The 18,308-nt window shown below is 52.4% G+C and overlaps 2 protein-coding genes across 2 annotated transcripts; one reads left to right on the top strand and one right to left on the bottom strand.

Annotated features, from left to right (window-relative positions):
- Window positions 1-374: 374 nt before the first annotated feature.
- POLR2F (RNA polymerase II, I and III subunit F) lies at window positions 375-9,769 on the bottom strand. The gene is made up of 5 exons (XM_030320586.1): window positions 9,656-9,769; window positions 7,958-8,027; window positions 5,154-5,284; window positions 1,044-1,115; window positions 375-552 (listed from the first exon to the last, which is right to left on the bottom strand). Exons 1-5 carry the CDS (start codon window positions 9,673-9,675, stop codon window positions 462-464), a joined length of 384 nt encoding a protein of 127 aa, XP_030176446.1. The 5' UTR covers window positions 9,676-9,769; the 3' UTR covers window positions 375-461.
- Window positions 9,770-9,918: 149 nt separating this feature from the next.
- On the top strand, window positions 9,919-17,562 carry CB4H22orf23 (chromosome B4 C22orf23 homolog). The gene is made up of 7 exons (XM_030320583.1): window positions 9,919-10,023; window positions 10,366-10,477; window positions 11,556-11,618; window positions 15,418-15,600; window positions 16,245-16,376; window positions 16,593-16,693; window positions 16,835-17,562. The coding sequence occupies exons 2-7, from the start codon at window positions 10,375-10,377 to the stop codon at window positions 16,904-16,906; spliced, it is 654 nt and encodes a 217-aa protein (XP_030176443.1). The 5' UTR covers window positions 9,919-10,023; window positions 10,366-10,374; the 3' UTR covers window positions 16,907-17,562.
- The last annotated feature ends 746 nt before the right edge of the window (window positions 17,563-18,308 follow it).

The raw sequence follows: 18,308 nt of genomic DNA, 5'->3' as shown, positions 1-18,308 counted from the left end.
GCTCGAGGCAGGTCCTCAGGAAACAATGGGTGGCTTGATGAGACCTGCTCTGTGATACTCCTGAGAAGGGAGAAGCCCCTGAAGCCAGTCCCCACTGGAAAGGAAATTGGGGGTTTCCGTGGCAACCAGTTCCCTGGGCACAAAGACTCGTCTGTCTGCTGGGAAGGCAGCTGAGGTGTCTCCCTGCAGCAGCCTTTGCGCTGGTGAACAGGGAGATGGAGGGAGGGATGCGGGGGATCCACAAGGAGTAAGGCCCCTGGTGCTTCTTGAGCTGACAGTCATGGGGCCACAGGAATGGGTGCACCCGCCAGGCAGCAGGGTGCTATCAGGGAAGGAGCGAGGGGGCACCACAGAGAGCTGGAGGCAGAGGGGGATGAAAGGTTGAACGGTTTATTATTTACATGTATAAAGAATGTGAAAATAGAAACTAGGATGAGGCACAGTCAGAAGATGATTCCAGCTCAGTCGGTGATGATGAGCTCGTCTACCCCCCAGTCTTCATAGCTCCCGTCTGGCAGGTAGCGGCGAATGATGATGGGGATCTTTCGGGCCCTGTGGCAGGGAGAAGTCACAAGTATATGAGGGCTGGTGACCCGAGCTCTATAGCAGAAGGGACACGCTGTGTGCAGAATGCAAGGGGAGGGAAGTCGTAGCAGCATCCTCTTAGGACTAGGTGTGGAAAAGAAATTACAATAAAAAGAGAGTTCCTGCGTCCCAGGGACGGTGGCTCTGGAAAGGCTCTGCCATCCGAGGGCTCAAGAGGGGAGGAGGGGAAGTGTGGAGGGATACTGGTAAGGCCAAGTGCAGCAGGAAGAGGGAGATTCTGACAGACAGGAGAGGACCCTGCCTCGTCAAAGCCCTCCCCCTTTGCCTGCCCCCTCCCACCCCCCTGCCTGGCGGGCTGACTCCAGAACAAACTAAGGACCAAGAGGAACAAGAACCTCACCTCCCAGGCAGGGGTGTGGGGCAGAGGTGTGCAGCAGAGAACCTGGGGGATACCTCGCAGGGCTCAGGAGCAGTGAACCACGATCTGGGTGACTTACTTGAGCTCTTTCATGGCGATGAGCAAGGGATCTGTCTCCCCCTCCAGCTCCACCATCACAGGGGCACACATCCTGTAGGTACAGGGACAGGTGTTGGGGGAGAAGGGCCCAGCAGGAAATCAGGGGGCTCACTTCACAGATAGGATCAGATCAGCATCCCAGTCCTCACCTAGAAAGGTCACCTTCCAGGGAGACAGGCAGGCATGGGAGGGTGGGAACGTGTTCAGGGGCGCTGCCATAGTGAGGAGAAGCAAGTGGGAACCAGGAGACTGGATTTAAATTCTGCCTCCAAAGACACACTGAATTTCTCTCCAAATCTCAGTATCCTCATTTGAAAACGGGAGACAGTCCTGCCTCACCTACGACACTAAAACGTTACTAACAAGTAAAGGCTCACCAAGAACCACATGCTGTTCTCAGCTCTTTATGGGGATGACCCCATTCTGAGGTAAGTACTGCTATTATTTCCATTTTACTGATGAGGAAACTGAGGCACGGAGAGATCAGTAATCTGCCAAGATCACACAGCCATTTGAATCCCGCATGTTCCTACCCACTGTGCTGTAATGCCTCCCACTAATAAGTTAAAGACCCATAAGTTAAAGATCCATACACTTAAGAAAGGCAGAGCCGACCACAGACTCCTGGGCCCGGCAACCACGGCAGAGTATTCCAGCACCAAGGAATGGCCAGGCAAAGGCTCGCTCTAACCCAACTCCTCAGGCCTGCCTCAGGGCCCAGCCAGCTCATTTTCCTTCTCTACCTCGGCAACACCCCTCGCCGTCCTACTCTTCCAGCCTCCATGCGGGGCCTGCAATCAGGCACGCACCTGCCTACAACCCTCCATGGCGCCCCACGGCCATCAGCCAGAACCCAGTCTGGCTCCTGCTCGTCCTTCTCGGTGCACCTTCTCATGCTACTTGCCTGTACTTATCCCACGTTCCCGCCTTACCACGCCCCCAAGGCTCCCTGTACACACCCTGCTGTTTCCCTTCTGCATCCTCTTGTAAGCTCTTCCTCTCCCTACAAGCCTGGGAGGGGCTCACATGTCTCCACTCTGGAAATCGTCCGCCCTGAAAATGCTCAGTGCCCTGACTCATTTGACACAAGCTTCTCGATCTCACTGTACTGTAGCTGCTTATTTGAAGTTTTCTGCATTAGACCAGAGCACCTTGTGACCCAGGGCCACATGCCCTAACAACAACTGCTCTTCAGAAGAGGCTCTAAAAATGAACAGGAGGAATGCCAACTCTAGGCCTACCTCCTCTAGGAAGCCACCATTCATGATTTCAGCACAAGTTTATACTAACGGATCCCCAACCTAACAATCACCAGAATTACTAGGAGAGCATGCTAAAAACACAGGCTCGCAGCTCCTCCTCCAGACCCCCTGACTAGCAATTCTGGTGAAGGAGCCTGAGAACCTCCATTTGCAAAGCTTACCAGGCGACTCTGATCATCAGCCGGTCTGAGAGCCACCAGTTTACACAGTGTAACTGACTAATCTTATTACTATTTTGATTTCTGTTACTTCCAAAAGCCCTGAAAATTTCGCAGGGGCAGGGACCAAATGTTTAACTTTCCCTATATCCCCTCTCAAGTATGTAAGTCCTTCCCTACATTTAAAGCTTTAAAAAACGTAGCAAACTGTTTTTCCTAATCTGCCTACACCTTATTTCTTTCAAGATAGGAATAATCCAAGTTCATTCATCCAGCCTTGTGCACACAATGTGCGAATCATGAGTGTGCCCTCAGGTATTACGTCTGCACCAGTGACCCCACAAACTTGGCAACGATCCTTAGGAAGTGGCTGTGTCAAACATCAGCCACCAGGTGGTGCTAAAAAACCAGAGTGAGACTTCATCCAAAAAATCCAAGAACTATTTGTTCAGCACCAACAAGCTGCAGCATCGCACGCCTGGTACTAGGGGACGAGATCCAGCCCTTGGCTGTCTGAGGGCTTACGGCTCGCTGGGAACCACCAGACGGCATCCTAACCCTTAACTGGAAGGGGCACAACAGACCCAACTAAGCTGAACCAAGCTTCTCTCCCAAAGCAAAGCAGGACACGGGTCTTGGTAGCGTGCTGAACGTCCGCCTCCAAACTTTCAAGTGCCCCACCCTGCCCACCAAACGCATGCCGATCCCCTGAACCTGTCATTCAAGGCACCGGTGACATCTTTTCCAGCCCCTTGTGCCCCTAGCTACTTGCCATTCCCCCACCACAATCCACGCTTGCCTGTCTTTCCTCGCACTGTCTCTGGCACCTGGGTCACCCTCAAAACCACATGCCTTTCCCCATCCCTCTTGAATTCTAATCCTTTCATGAGGCTCTCCCAGTCACCCCTACAACTACTCCCTTCTCTTTCTCGTGCCTTCTGGAAAGCACTGCTCCCGTCTGCCTTGGGTTCTGGTTATTTGTGAGCCATCTCCCCCAAGGCAGCAAACACCTGGAGGACTGGGCTGGGGGGGGGGGGGGGGGGGGGGGGGGGACTGTGGCCATCTGGAATCATCTTTGCATCCCCAGCGGGTGCAAGCACACTACCTCAGTCAGCACTGAAAGACTTTAAGCTTGCATACGATCATTCTCTTTGCTTGAAAGATAATTGAGAAGTTCTTTCCGCTGGATCGTTTTTAGCCTAGATAAGCACTGCCCACTGGCATGTTCTGCAATGATGGAAACGTCCTCTATCTGCGCTCTCTGTTATGGAGTCCTAGCCACACGTGGCTACTGAGCACCTGAAATGTGGCTAATGAGACTGAAAACCTGAACTTTTGATTTCACTTAATCTTACTTAACATAAATGGCCACATGCGGCAGGTGGCTGCCATAACTGATGGTGCAGACCCACGGGATCGTGACCCAGCGACTATCCCAACTGTCATGCTGAGTGCAGCCCTAATTCCGCCCAGACCAGCCAAGAGTACAAGCAGACCGGGGAGAGGTCTACTGCTTTAGAGAAGGCGAGGAACAGGGTTACCCACCCATAAAACCCTGTTCGAAGTGCACATGGTGGTCATCTTTACCCCACAGGAGTAAGGGGGATAAAGCCCAGTGCTATTTGAAAACAAATGAGGGAACACACAGATTAGAATCTCCTTTAGCATCAGCACTCCACAGAGCTGACCCCAGCGTTTCTGGCCAATTCTCCACGATTCCCTACCTGATGCGTCCATCCGACCAGACACCCATCTCCCATACCAGCTTGTAAGACGTTGGGGTGGGGGTTCATTTCCTCAGCCTTGTCTCTCCCTGGGGAGGACATCCTGTTAGAGTATGCAGAGCACGTGTGTCCTCCCTCTGTTCCCGGACTCACTGGTCCGTAGGAAGAAGAGTAACTCCCAAGAGGGAGTGTGGGAGGAAAAGCGTCCGTGGCCCAGCGTCGACAGTCCCTGCTCTCTCAAAGCCACCTGCCTACAGAGAGGGTGCTTTCAGGTCTGTTCGCCCACAGCCTTGGCAGGCAGGCTGGCTGGCCCCTGCAGACACAGGCTCCAGATGCCCACAGTGCCTATGGCCGACAGGGGGAATGTGCAGCCATCGGACATTTTCACGTTCAGATGACAGAATCACCTGTCCACTGGCTAGTTCCTGAACCTTCTCATTCTTCTCCTGGGTTCAAACTTAGGAGAAAGGCAAGGCTGCCCTGTGCTTTCGCTCCTCTAGCCTGGCCTCTACATGGAGGGCCTCCCCACTCCTCTGGGCTGGCCACCGTCCACGTCGGGTCAAGAACCACCTTAAGCCAGACAGGTGCTGCCACAGCAGCCCTGATCCACCAGCCCACGATGGTCTATAGCTCCCTGAACTCACACTTTTTTTTCTTTGTTTTGCTTCACTAACCTAATAGGCACCCGAGTTCTGTACTTTCCTTATGTTTCTATTGGACTGTTATTTGGCTCCTCAGATGTTCACGTCCTATTTCTCCTACTGGATCACCAACTCCCTGAGGGCAGGAGTCTAGAACAGTGCCCGGCACACAGAGACAGCACCACCCTTGCTTAGCATGCGAGAGCAGGGAGAGTGTTTTCAGGTGCCGGCTGGGCCACATCAATAGCTCGGAAGCTTACTGTGGCCTGACCGACAGGAAAGATCACGAAAGGGCATATACTCACGCGATCTGGAGGGCTCGGGTGCCCAGCACACGGGCTCGCTCATACTTGGTCATATACGGTGTGGTGATTCGCTTCTGGTTGGCCTGTGGTCGCTCTCCAGAGGGGAGGATCTCGACGTTCTCCTGGCCCTCCTGGACGCCAAGACAGAAAAGAGGGAAAGTCTCAGGTGTATTTTCTGGGTTGAGGGGCAGGACGATAATGACAATGATTACAATCCCCCCTACCATTACTGCTTATCACGTGCCAGCATGCACACCTGCAGTTAGTGACACCTCCTTTAATTCTCACGATAACCTTACGTGGTGGCCATTATAGTGCCTGGCTCAGAGCATTAGCTAACTTGGTCAAAGTCTCAGACCTAGCGAAAAAGAAGAACCACGACTGGGATTCCAGAGCCAACTGCCTCATCCGGAAGAGGGAAGCAGATGGCCTGGAGATGGGGTGGCCCCAGAACATTAGCCATATGCCAAGAAGTCCTTCGGCACAGACAAGTCTCTTTAAGTAGGGGGCAAGGAATAAGCACCCCATCTTTCAGACAGGGTAACTGAATCAACAGGTCAAGTGGCTAAAAAGTCAAAGTGAAGGCAAGGATACACAGGCGCTCACGTGTATTCAACAATTACTTATGAAGGATCTGTCATGTGCCAAACATCATAATGGATGATAAGACAGCAAGTGAAGCATTTCTGCTGTCAAAGAATTCACAGTCAGGAGAGGAGACAAGAGTAAACAAAGCAGCAGGTGCTACAAAGGTCGGCAAGTGGACAATGAAGTTCACGAGAAGGTGGGGGGGGACATCACACTCATGCTGGGGGTTAGGAAGGCTGTCCAGAGACGAAACAAGCAACTCCAGAAGGAGTAGGAGCTGCCAAGCCAACGAGAAACAGAAGGGCAGTCCAGGTAGGCTGAGTTGCAGGCACAAAAGCACAGCGGTGGGAGACAATGTATGAGTTGTGAAGTATGATTGGAGCAAAAGGTGTGCAAAGGGTTTTAGGCAAGAGAATAAATTCTATAATAAATAAAGAATTAGGGGCGCCTGGCTAGTTCAGTGGATACAGCATGTGAGTCTTGATCTCGAGGTTATGAGCTCGAGCCTCGTGTTGGGTGTAGAGATTACTAAAATAAACAACAAAAAAAGAATTAAATCAACAAATATTTATTGAGTGCTTACTACGTGTCAGTGTTCTAAGTGCCTGAAATAGAAGAGTGAGACAGATAAAAATTCTTTCCCCTATAGAGCTTGTATTACAAGAGATAAGAAAATTAACAAATAACATACGTGGTATAAAAACTAAAGAGGGGCGCCCGGGTGACTCAGTCAGTTAAGCATCTGACTCTCGATTTCAGCTCAGGTCATGATCTCACGGTTCAGGGGATCGAGCTTTGTGTGAGCTCTGCACTGACAGCATGGAGCCTGCTTGGGATTCTCTCCCCCGCCCCAAGTAGATAAATACACTTAAAAAAAAAAAAAATGTAAAGGTATCCCTACAGATGCTCTGTCGAGCATATCCTGTAGAGGGTAAGGGCAGAAGCAGACCATAGAGGAAGACGAGTAGTAAGCAATCAGGTAGGCAGGTAAGAGAAACTGTGGCAGCAGAATGGCCAATCCAGCAGAGTGGTGGGAGACTGACGGCAGGAAGAGCAGTAACACATTTCCGCAGCAAAGTGAGTGAAGCGGAATAAAGACCTCAGCCAGGCTGAAGCACTGAGAATGGAGAAACAGCAACAGGGCTGGACCATGTGTAGGAGGCAAAATCAACCAAATAGGGATGGTAGGCGACCAGGACAGGGGAGGACGCTTCTGACTCAGCGAACAGGTACCCGAGAGTGCCGTGCAAAAGAAAGAGAAAATCCAAAAATGGGGGCTTCGGCTTCCAAGCCTAAAATAATTGAGGGATCACTCCCTTTCCAGGAGCCATAAAGCACTTCCTCCATCAGTCACGGCACAGAAAGCCCAATGTCATTCATGAAATTCGTAACCCATCCACCTGGTGACACAAGTCAGAAACCTGGGGGTCACCCCTGTCACCTCCCACTTTCTTAGTTCCATCTCCAATCCACCAAAAATACCTCTTTTGTCCATTTTCTTATCACTTACATTACCAGCACCCAAGTCCAAGCCACGGGTCTCTCGCCTAGATGGAGAGACCCTCAAGGTCTCTGTCTTTAACTCCCGCTCCTCCCCAACTCACTCGTCACTCTGACGCCAGAATGCCCTTTCTAAAGTGTACACGGGATAGTGCCACTCCCCGGCTCAACACTTGTCGGTGGGAGCGCCTGGCTGGCTCAGTCCGTAGAGAGTACAACTCTTGATCTCAAGGTTGTGGGTTTGAGCCCCACAGCCCCACACTGGGTGTAGGGATTACTTTAAAAAAATAAATCTAAAAATATTTAAAAAAACCACAACACGTGGTGGCTTCTAAGTGCCTTTAGGCTATAAAATCCTGCCTGATGTGGGCCCTTACCTCTCCAGCTTTATCCCAGATCACTCTCCCCAGGGCTCCTTAAGTAAACCCTGCCCACAGGGCACCTAACACATAACAAACAATCAACACACGCTTGCTGAATGAATGAAGGTGATATTTCACGCATCAGTAAACCGACTGCCCCCAAAGCCACAGGCTATGGCCCACCCTGTAGGACTTTTCCTCCACCCAGGACTGGAACACTGCTCACTCTAACTGGGGGTGCTTGTGGCAGGGGATGTGACCCGCAAGAGGCAGATCCATTCAGGCGATTATCACCGGCCGGGTTATTTGGCAGCTTGGACTGCAGAAAAGGGGAGTCCACAGCTAAATACTGACCTCCTCGGCATTCTCCAAGTCACCCAGCCCCTCATCCTCCTCCACATCATCAAAGTCGTCACCATCAAAACTGTACAAGAAGAAGAGGGCAGTTAGTTGGAGCATCACTTACTAGAATCAAAGGCAGCAGAGGGGCGCCTGGGTCGCTCAGTCAGTTAAGCATCCGACTTCGACTCAGGTCATGATCTCACGGCTTGTGAGGTCAAGCCCTGCTTCAGGCTCTGTGATGACAGCTCAGAGCCTGGAGCCTGCTTCAGATCTTGTTTGTCTGTCTGTCTGTCTGTCTCTCTCTCTCTCTCTCCCCCTCCCCCGCTCAGACTCTGTCTCTCAAAAATAAATAAATGTTAAAAAAAAATTTTTTAAAGACAGCAGATACCCGTATCTCACTCAGTATGTAGAATTGACTCAATAAATAACTACTTAATGAGTGAATCAAACTTCTTTTCCATTTTACTTCCATCCTTACCCCCATCAGCCCCCAAATTTCGCTAGGACTCACTCATCATCACTGTTTCTCTACTGGATCATTCCCATCAACATATAAACATGTAGTTATTTTCCCATCTTAAAAAATAAACAAAACTTATTTCGCTTGTACCCCCCACCGAGCCCTATGTCCATGCTCCTCTTGGGAGCCAAATTCATGAAAGCTGTCCCTCTTCTGTCTCCAGTTGTGTCATAATCTCATGCCAGCAAGGCTTTTACCTCCACAGTTCTAGCAAAACCAGCCTTCTCAAGTTCATTAATGGCTGCCACGTTGCTAAATCCAACGGACAAGTCTTGTTCTCCTTTAGCTGAATCTCTCAGTTGGCACACCAGACCACCCCCCCCCCACACACACACACACACTCCCCAGCTCAATACTCTGCCCTCACTTAACTACAAGGACACCTCTCTCTTGGGGTTCCCCCACCTCACTGGCTGTCCCATCTCAGTCTCCTATGCTGGTTTCCCCCTCTCTTCCCCACAGGCACTCAATGCTGGAATGCCCTAACAGTCCCCAGCCATCTCTTCTTCTCTACCGACACTCCCCTGAGGTTTTCACCTGATTCTTAGTTTTGACTAAATACAGTATACTCTATTTCATATACACACTGCTGATGACTCCACTATTTTCATCTTCGTAAGACGCATCTCCTCCGACCCCACGTATCAGGAAATCTTTGGGCTCTACCTTCAACATCGATCCAGAATTCAACACCACCTGCCGTCACCACCTCTCCTAGTGCCACCCCAGTCCAAGCCACGACCTTCTCACCGAGATTCCTGCAACCCTTCCAGACCTTTACCACCCCCCCCCCGAGTCTCGCCAGACTCTCCCCTGGACTCCTTCTCTACTACGTACGTCTACCACGTACTCTCACACGACCCTGCATTATCTGTTTATGGGCCTGTCCCCTCTTCTAGAAAGGGCGCCCCCGGGGACGAGAGACTATGCCTAGTTCACCTCAATACTCTCATTACAAGACACGGAGCCCGGCTCGCTGGAAGTCGGCTGAAAGACCTTTTTCACTGCTCCTCGAGCCGGGCCTCTGGATGGATCTTTCCTCCCGGCCCCCCGCCCTTCTCCCCCGCAGCTCCGCGGGCCCACTCAGCACCCGCAGTCCCCTCAAGACACTGCCCCTCGAGCCTGGCTCCTCGGCCTCCTTCGACCCAGGCTCCCGCTTCACCCGCCCCTTCCCAAGCTCCCGCACTCACTTGTCCTCGTTATCTGACATGACGCCGGCGCCGCAGCGACCCCACTCCGCGCCAGGGACCCGCGCGGAGACCCGAAAACAGCGCGCCTCCGCCTCGAGCGGCGCCACGCGTGCTCTGCGCCTGCGCCGTGACCCAGAGGCAAGTACTTCCGGTAGGCAGGCCGAAGCCGTAACTGTGCGCACGCGCCGGGAGGCGTGTGCCCGTTCCCATGGTAGCCGGAGCCGCTGGGGGCGGGCTCTAGTCGCTGAGGTCCGGAGGGTTTCGCGCGGGGTCCAGGCGCCGCACAACCGCCGCGAGGCCGTGGTTACGGTCTCCCGAGCCCAGCTGCTCCCTGTGGGGAGGAGGCACCAGCGGGGTCTTACTTTAGGGTGAGGTTTCCATTTTGGTTTATCCCCCAACGGGCTCTGTCCGGACCACGGCTTATCCTAACCTCCCCTTTCCGCCAGAGAGGGTTTGTTTCCCTGCCACAGGCGTCGGGTCAGGATGAGGTCTCCGTTCATGTGTGAGGATCTGCCTGTGTATCTGTTCGGGGTGGGGGTGGGGGGGGGGGAAGGGCACTATCGCGATACTGACGGCAACGAGTCACGTTTTTGCTGAGACTCGACCCCCCACTCCCGGACTTTGGGTGGCGTCGAGGAGGTTGGGGGCGCGGGAGCAGAAATTGGGCCTGGGAGGAGACAGGGGTTGTCATTGCGTTTTTCCCTCCTCAGGGCCCTTCCATGGCTTCCCAGGAAAGGGTGGAGGCAGTGACCAAAGGAACAGGGTTCTGGCGCTGCTCCAAGCCAGCCACTTACACCCCCGGGACCTGCCAGCTGCTCAGAGGTCAGTGTGTTTAAAGGACCGGAGAAGAGTGGTGGTAGCAGGTACCCTCTGTAACTCAGTTATCCCTTACATGATCTGTGCTTAGCAATTGCTACTTTTATTTTACAGATAAGAAGCCTGGGGTTCGGAAAGGTTTGGGGATCCTACAACTTGCAAGTGGCCAAAAGTCAAAGAAATAAGAATTTTGAAGTGATTAACTCCCGCGCGTCCCTTAGATCACGCTTTCAATTTCCCCAGGGAAGCCTGATCTCCTCCCCACCCACCACCACAGTGGAACCAACAGTTCCGTGCTTTCACACTACCAAATACCCTGTCCCTCAATGGACAACACAACCTGGAGTCAGATATTTAGTTGTCTCCCACTGGATTAATAGCCACCTACCCCTCTAGATCACGAACTCCATTAGGGCAGGGATTGTGCCTGTTTGGGCTCAACGATTGTAGCTCCAGCACCTGGCACATGCTTAATAAAATACTGTCCATTGGTTCACTCACTCAACAACAAAAAAAATTTTAAACCTGCTTAATGTGCTTTAGACATTGTTCGAAGTGCCAGAGACACAGCAGTTAAAAAGAAAAGAAGAAAAAAATGGAGCGCTTGGGTGGCTCAGTCAGTTAAGCGTCCGACTTCGGCTCAGGTCATGATCTCACGGTCCGTGAGTTCGAGCCCCGCGTCGGGCTCTGTGCTGACAGCTCGGAGCCTGGAGCCTGTTTCGGAATCTGTGTCTCCCTCTCTCTCTCTGACCCTCCCCCGTTCATGCTCTGTCTCTCTCTGTCTCAAAAATAAATAAGCGTTAAAAAAAATTTTAATTAATAATAAAAGAAATGAAAAGAAAAAAAAACAGCGAAAAATCTTGCTCTCTCATGAGCTCATATTCTAGTAGGAGTGACAGTAAGTATATAGAATTTCAATGATAGTAAGTGTTACAGAAAAAACAATGAAGCAGGAAAGGGAGGGAAGGAGCATTGAGGTGCGGAATGGGGTTAGGAGGGGATACAATTTTACACTAGAATAAGGTGAGATGAAGGGCTGTGTCTGCCGTCCGGGAGACCTCATAGCGGTGCTTTACCTTTGCAGTGATGATGAAGGAATCCAAACTGACAAACTTCCAACAGCGACACATCATGGACACCATGAAAAGTAAGAGGCAATCCACAGAGGCTTCCTGGGCGGAGGGACTCTGGACCACACTTTTAATGCTCCTCCATATTCAGAGGTTGGGGATCTCGTTTAAAAGGACCAGGGGCACCTGGGTGGCTCAGTGGGTTGAGCGCCTGACTTCGGCTCAGGTCATGATCTCACGGTTCACGAGTTCAAGCCCCACGTCAGACTTACTGCTGTCAGCGCAGAGCCCCCTTCAGAGCCTCTGTCCCTCTCTCTCTGCCCCTTCCCTGCTTGGGCTCTCAGAAAGAAAAAAATCTCTTAAAGACCACGAAAAGGGTTACCTGGGTGACTAGGTTGGTTAAGCGACTGACTCTTGGTTTCAGCTCAGGTCCATCAGGCACCACGCTGATAGCCTGGAGTCTGCTTGGGATTCTCTCTCTCCCTCCCTCCCTCTGCCCCTCCCTGGCTCGCTTGCTCACTCTCGCTCTCTCTGTCTCTCTCAAAATAAATAAATAAGCTTTTAAAAATTCTATTAAAAAAAAAAAAGACCAAAAAAATTGAATAGTATTTTTGACCCTTGCTCCTGGGGAATTGATCGTTCAGGGCCTTTGTTTCTTTCTGGGACACGGGTCCTAGCACAACAACAAGCCTCTTGCCATCTGTCTCCAGCCATCCTTCCAAGAGATCACAGCCCAGCTGAGACGTCCTGCCCGACCAAAATAGTCTCCACGTGGTCATGTCTGCAGTCTGTTACACACATACCGTATGAGCTCTCCAGAGGAAAGGACTGTGTGTCTTACTCCTACTTTTATTCATTCACAGCTTAGCTAGTAGAAGCAAGACAAGTGGCAGGATTCCAACATAGGAGGAGTATGCAAAGGCCTCCCACCGCTCACCTCTGACTGCCCATTGTATTAGTTATTTTTAAGGAAAACAACAAAGTGTAAGTACATGGGCACGGTAGCAAGGTGCGCCCTGAGATCTTGAAAACTACCCTGCTTTCTGAGGTCTCACTGAATCAGCATTTAATGGATCGGAACAGAGACCTGTGAAGTTGCCTCTGAGAGAGAGAACGTCAGAACCTTCTCTATTGAATCTACCAGAAGTGATTGCCTTACGTACGGAAGAGGGTGCCTGTGGGAGGGCACCTGAGCAGCCACAGAAGCGAAGGGAAGAGAGTGTCAGAGAGGCGAATATTAGCAGTGCCGGTCCAGCAGTGGCCAGGGGACTTATTGGGGACAAGGACAGCCCAGGCTGTCAGAGCCTGGTGCCTTCATACATCTGCATCATGTAACTCTATCTCCGCACTCAGCAATCCACTAATAATCTGGTGGCCCCTCTAGCAGGACTGCAAAGAGAATGTGCTAGAAATTCCAATAAATTCCAGGAAACGAAGGACTGTGTCCGCCTTGTTCGCCGCAGGACCCCCAGCACCTAGGTGCTCGATATTTACTGAAGGACTGATTTCATTAGGCAAGTAACTGGTTTGCCTGACAGTTTTCTTCTGCTAAGTTTTCTTTTTAAAAACTTGTCTCCAGACATTCATTTGTGTTGGGTCTGCTTTCTTCTGGAATCCCGTCTCGTTTTGTCTCCTCTTAACCAAATCCTACTTGTGTTGAGGCTTCATTCAAATTCTGTTGCTAGCCACAAATTCCTCTCCTTCACCTGACCTCCCAGAATTACTCAGGCCATAATCATCTGCTGAGGGTAGGCCGGGGGATGGGACGGCACACCGCACCGGACAGGCGGAAGGAGGGAGCGGAGGGAGCAGGAGGGACATTCTGGGAAGCACGGCGTCTCTCCAGAGAAGAGCAGGAAGGCCATGGTGTGGCTCTAGGTAGAGGGTATGAGAAGGGGCTCGTTTGTGGGGAAAAATGGCAACTCCATCTTCCAGGCCTATGGGACAGACACCTCTGAATCATCCCTGGCTCCTTCTCGTCTTTCTCCCCGACCCCACATCCAACCTATCAGCGTGGGTCTGCTTGACCTTCAAACCATATCCTGACTCTGACCACCTCTGCCCCGGGCCCCCCCACACGGTACTTTCAGCAGCAACCAAAGGGTCATGTGACTCCTCTGCTCCAAACCCTCCGATGGTTTCCCACCTCAAAGTAAAAGCCAGTGGATTTTGGCTCAGGTCACGATCTCACGGTTCGTGAGCTCGAGCCCAGAGGCGGGCTCTGCGCTGACAGCACGGAGCCTGCTTGGGATTCTCTCCCGTCTCCCTTCCTCTCTGCCTCTCCCCTGCTCTCGTGTGCTCACTCTCTCTCAAAAAGAAGTCAACATTAAAAATAAACAAACATTGGGGCGCCTGGGTGGCTCAGTCGGTTAAGCGTCCGACTTCGGCTCAGGTCATGATCTCACGGTCTGTGAGTTTGAGCCCCGCGTCGGGCTCTGTGCTGACAGCTCAGAGCCTGGTGCCCATTTCAGATTCTGTGTCTCCCTCTCTCTCTGCCCCTCCCCTGTTCATGCTCTCTGTCTCAAAAATAAATAAACGTTAAAAAAATTTAAAAAAAAAAAAATAAAATAAATTAAAAAAAAATAAACAAACATTAATAAAGAAAAAGTAAAAGCTGGTCTTTCCGGAGGCCTGCCGGTCCCTGAACTTCTCTTGCCCTCCCTGACCTCTGACCTCTGCTCCCACTATACTCCTGCCTCGCTCACTCCATTCCTGGCCCCCTAGCCTCTGGCTGTTGCTCAGACATTCCAGGCGCGTGACCACCTCCCGGCCTCTGCTCCAGCTGTTCTTTCTGCCCGAAATGCTCTTCCCCAAAATATCTGCACGACAGAGCAACTCACCGTTTTGGGGGCTGACCTCATCATGAGGCCTTCCCTGCCTCCCCTCCTTAAAATTGTAAATTCTGCCCTGACCTCCTCTGTTCCATCCCTGTACCGTCACTAACCAACTATGTATTTTACTTACTCATCATCCACACTCCTCCGACCCCAAATGTAAGTGCCGTGAGGGGACTTTGTCTTACTTACCACTTTACCCCCAGTGTCCTAGGCCCGGCACAGAGCAGATACTCGGTACGTATTTGCTGGGTGGGTGATAGAAGGCTGGAAAAGGTGGAAGTGGTAGATGGGGGGCCAGATCAAAACAATGCAGGGGGGGGGGCCGCTCCGAGCTGGGCTTTGGGGCAATTGAGAGCAGGGGCCAGTCAACCAGGTAGGAGGTGATACACTTGGCTGGCCTGGAGGGGGATCCCCAGATCTGGGCCGAGACAGCAGGGAAGGACAGTCAGGGGGACTGGTGTGTATCACCATCGGAACCATCCCTCCCTGCCTAGAGACCAAGCAGTTTTTAGGAATCCGCCTATAGAAATAAAAGCAGCAGTCTAGAAGCTTGATGCACAAGAATGTTTATTGCAGCATTGTTTGAAGTAGCAGGAAAAAAAAAGAAAAGGAAACAGCCTGAGTTTCTGAAATTAAAAGACTAGCTGAATAAATAATGTATCCATTCTACGAACTAGTATATAGCTATAAAAAATAAGTTCTGTATAAATGAAGTGATCTGGAAAACTGTCCATGATCAATTGTTAAGTGAAGAGCCAATTACTGAATATAATACAGTATGGTCCAGTGTTTGAAAAACGAAGCTCATATATGCACACATATCTTTGAACATGTTTGTATTAACATCAAAAAGTTTGGAACGAGACCACCAGATTATAACAGTTGCTCGTTATGGGGTAGGGGTGGGGGACTGGAGGGGAGAAGGGAAGACTTCTACACTGTTTAACTGCTTGTAACAGGCAGGTATGACTTTTATAAATTAAAAAAAAAAAAAAAAAGCCAGGTGGGTCCCCCTCCACCTCGAACCTTCCTTTCCCAGGAGGAGACACTCTGCCCCTCCAGTGCAGCCCAACATCCAGCCAGAGGGTCTTGCCTCCCAAACAGCCGGCCTCGGCCATCTACCTGCCTCCCATCCTGGTGGCCCGGCCCCACCTCCGGCCTGCCAGTGTGTGCCAAGCCGGCGGGGCCTATAGCCGGGAACCATTCAAGCCTCAAGCCACCCGTAAGTGAGAGGGCCTCGAGAGCCCCTCTTCCACCTCCCTCCCCGAGGGGGCCGGGGGCCAAGCGGCCCGTAGGGCAGGGCAAGTTGTCTAACCAAATTCTCTCACTGTTTGTACTAATGTACTTGAGCCTGGGCACCTGTTAGCTTGGGGGTGTTCAGGGTGTAGAGGAAACCGGTGAACTGGTCCTTTTTCATTTTTTTTAGAATTCTGTAATGATTAACTAGAGTCCACCAGTCCCTGACGAGTGTTTGGCTGTCAGATCTCAGGGCCCCTGCTCTCTTAAGGTCACACAGTCCCACACAGTAGGCACGCCAACCTACTTCCTGGAGCCTTTTGCCTCGCTCCCTGCCTGGCATCCGGTGTAGCTCTTGGCCCAGACCTGCCGACAGCTCCACGTGGCCTCTACACGCAGGCCGCCTCCACGGCGACCACAGTTTTCTCAGCCTCGCTCTGCACCAGAGCGTGTGGGTTCCGACCTTAGTTCTTTCGGCCCTTCCCCCTCCTGCCTGTCTGCACAGGACAAACTCAGGGGTTCCCGGGGTTCAAGGCGCCGGGACCCCGGAACAAGCATGCCCAACCAGGAGCTCAGACCACGAGTGGGGTGCCTCGCCTGCCTTAACTAGGCCATTTCTGGGCCCTGTAGGAGATCTGGAGAAAGAGAAGCGAAGACTCCAAAACATTTTTGCCACTGGGAAGGACTCCGAGGAACGGAAAAGGAAGCCCCCTCCGGTGCGACAGGAGGACCCAGCCCCTGAGCTGGACCGGTTTGAAGAATGTAAGCCACCGATGGGCCACCTAGGCCGGGAAGGTGGGCAGAGGGGTCCACAATCAGGGGGGATGGAGAGTAACCCTGAGGGCCAACGAGTGGGGAACACGGACCGCAGAAACGCTTCCTCTCCCCAAGGGAGCAACCCGTTGTCCCCGCCACCCCTCCCGGGAGCCTGGCGGCCCCCGTTGCCCTGTACACTGACGGCCCTTCTCCCCTGTCCAGTGGTAAAGGAAATCCAGGACAGGAAAGAATTCCTGGCTGACATGGAGGCGCTGGGACAGGGAAGACAGTACCGAGGGATCATCCTTGCGGAGATCTCCCAGGTAGAAGCCACAGGGAAGAGGGGGGAGGGTCTGCCGGGCGTGCGCAGCATGAGACGTGAGTGGACAGGGCACCCGTCGCCCAGGTTTGGGGCTCCTCAGGTCCTGGCCCTGAATCCCAGCTTTCCCCGATGCCCTTTGCAGAAACTGCGGGAAATGGAAGACATTGACCACAAGAGGAGTGAGGAACTTAGGAAGGCTCTTGCCAACCCTTGATCTGCCTCCAGAGACAGGAGCAGAGTAGCCCAACCTGGACCACTGGAGCCCCACCCCATCGCCAAGCAGGCTCCCCCGTGCCCCCCCCCCCCCATCAGCTCACCTACCCTGGCCTTCAGCCACGTCAAATGGCCACACGGCACTGCCCTGGCCCGGGGAACCCTGGGCACACGCAGCACCCTAGAAAATGGCCCAATCTCCGAGAATGAGCTGATTCTCCTCAAGGCTCTGCGCAGGGAGCCTGGGTCGGCTGAGCCACTGAGACCGACAGTCACAGTCACAGACATGCCCAGCACACACCACACACATAAGCACACATGACTTGGAGTCTTTTCTCAGGGAAAGAGCCCACATACAGTGAAGGCGAGGCCCAATCGCACCCTCTTGGCCACGTGTCAGAGGGCATCCCACGGGCCCCTTCCTCCCCACCCAGCACCCCCTGTGTGCCCTACGCATTTGCTTTTCAGAACCCAGGAATGAATGGGAGTCCTTTCGACCTGTCTTAGGACCTATTTATTTGACTTCTTACAGCCTCGGGCAAATGTTTAACGACTACCATTAACTGGCCAGTAAGACACCTCTACCCTAGGTCATCACACACACTGTTTTGTTTTCAGAGGGAAGGCTTATGTGTTCAAGGAGTTAGGACTTCTCAAGCCCGGATGGTTTTTAGCCATTTGCACGTCTCAAGTGGAAATGAGAACCAACGCCTCTTGAACACCCCATGGCCGGGCACCATGGCAGGTGCTGAATTTCACTTGGTCCGTTTGCTCAATAAAGCCCTGGGACGGCTTGCTACCCACTGTGTGAAATCTGAGGCTCCCCAGGACACCGTAACCAAGGTCATTCAACTCAAGTAGCCCACTAAGGGTTAGAAGTTAGTTCTCGGTCTTTCCGCTAAACCCGCGGCCCACAGAGACACAAGGGTGGGAGACAGACCAAAAGAGCCGGGCTTTGGAGCTCCGATCCCAGCCTGTGCTCTGCGAGCCTGGGCAGCACCCCAGACTCCGCTCCGACTGCTCATCGGCGAAGCCCTGCCTCAGAGGGCTACGGAGACCTCCGACCACAAGAACAGCCCCCCAGGCCTGGCACACAGCACATGGACGTCCCCATTTCTTCTCACAGCCACGAGCCCTACATTCTCCGGTATTCTGACACTTTCCTGTCCGCACACGTCAAAATATTTTGGAAATTTGGGCCACTCTTCCTGCCCAAGGGTCCCATCCCCGTGCTTTAACAAAATCCCCCTTTTCACCCCCCAAAAAATTTTTTTGGCAATTTCAACCAACACTCCCACCTGGAGGGATGCATATCATCCTACAGGCCACATACATGACCCAAGCTTTGGGTTGCAGAACAAACATGGCCCCGTAGCCCCAAACAGGTAAGTAGAAGAGGCCAG

The sequence above is a fragment of the Lynx canadensis genome, chromosome B4, assembly GCF_007474595.2.
Source record: "Lynx canadensis isolate LIC74 chromosome B4, mLynCan4.pri.v2, whole genome shotgun sequence".
Lineage (NCBI taxonomy): Eukaryota > Metazoa > Chordata > Mammalia > Carnivora > Felidae > Lynx > Lynx canadensis.
The sequence above is the reverse complement of the archived record's forward strand: the minus strand, read 5'-3'. Positions and strand labels throughout refer to the sequence as shown.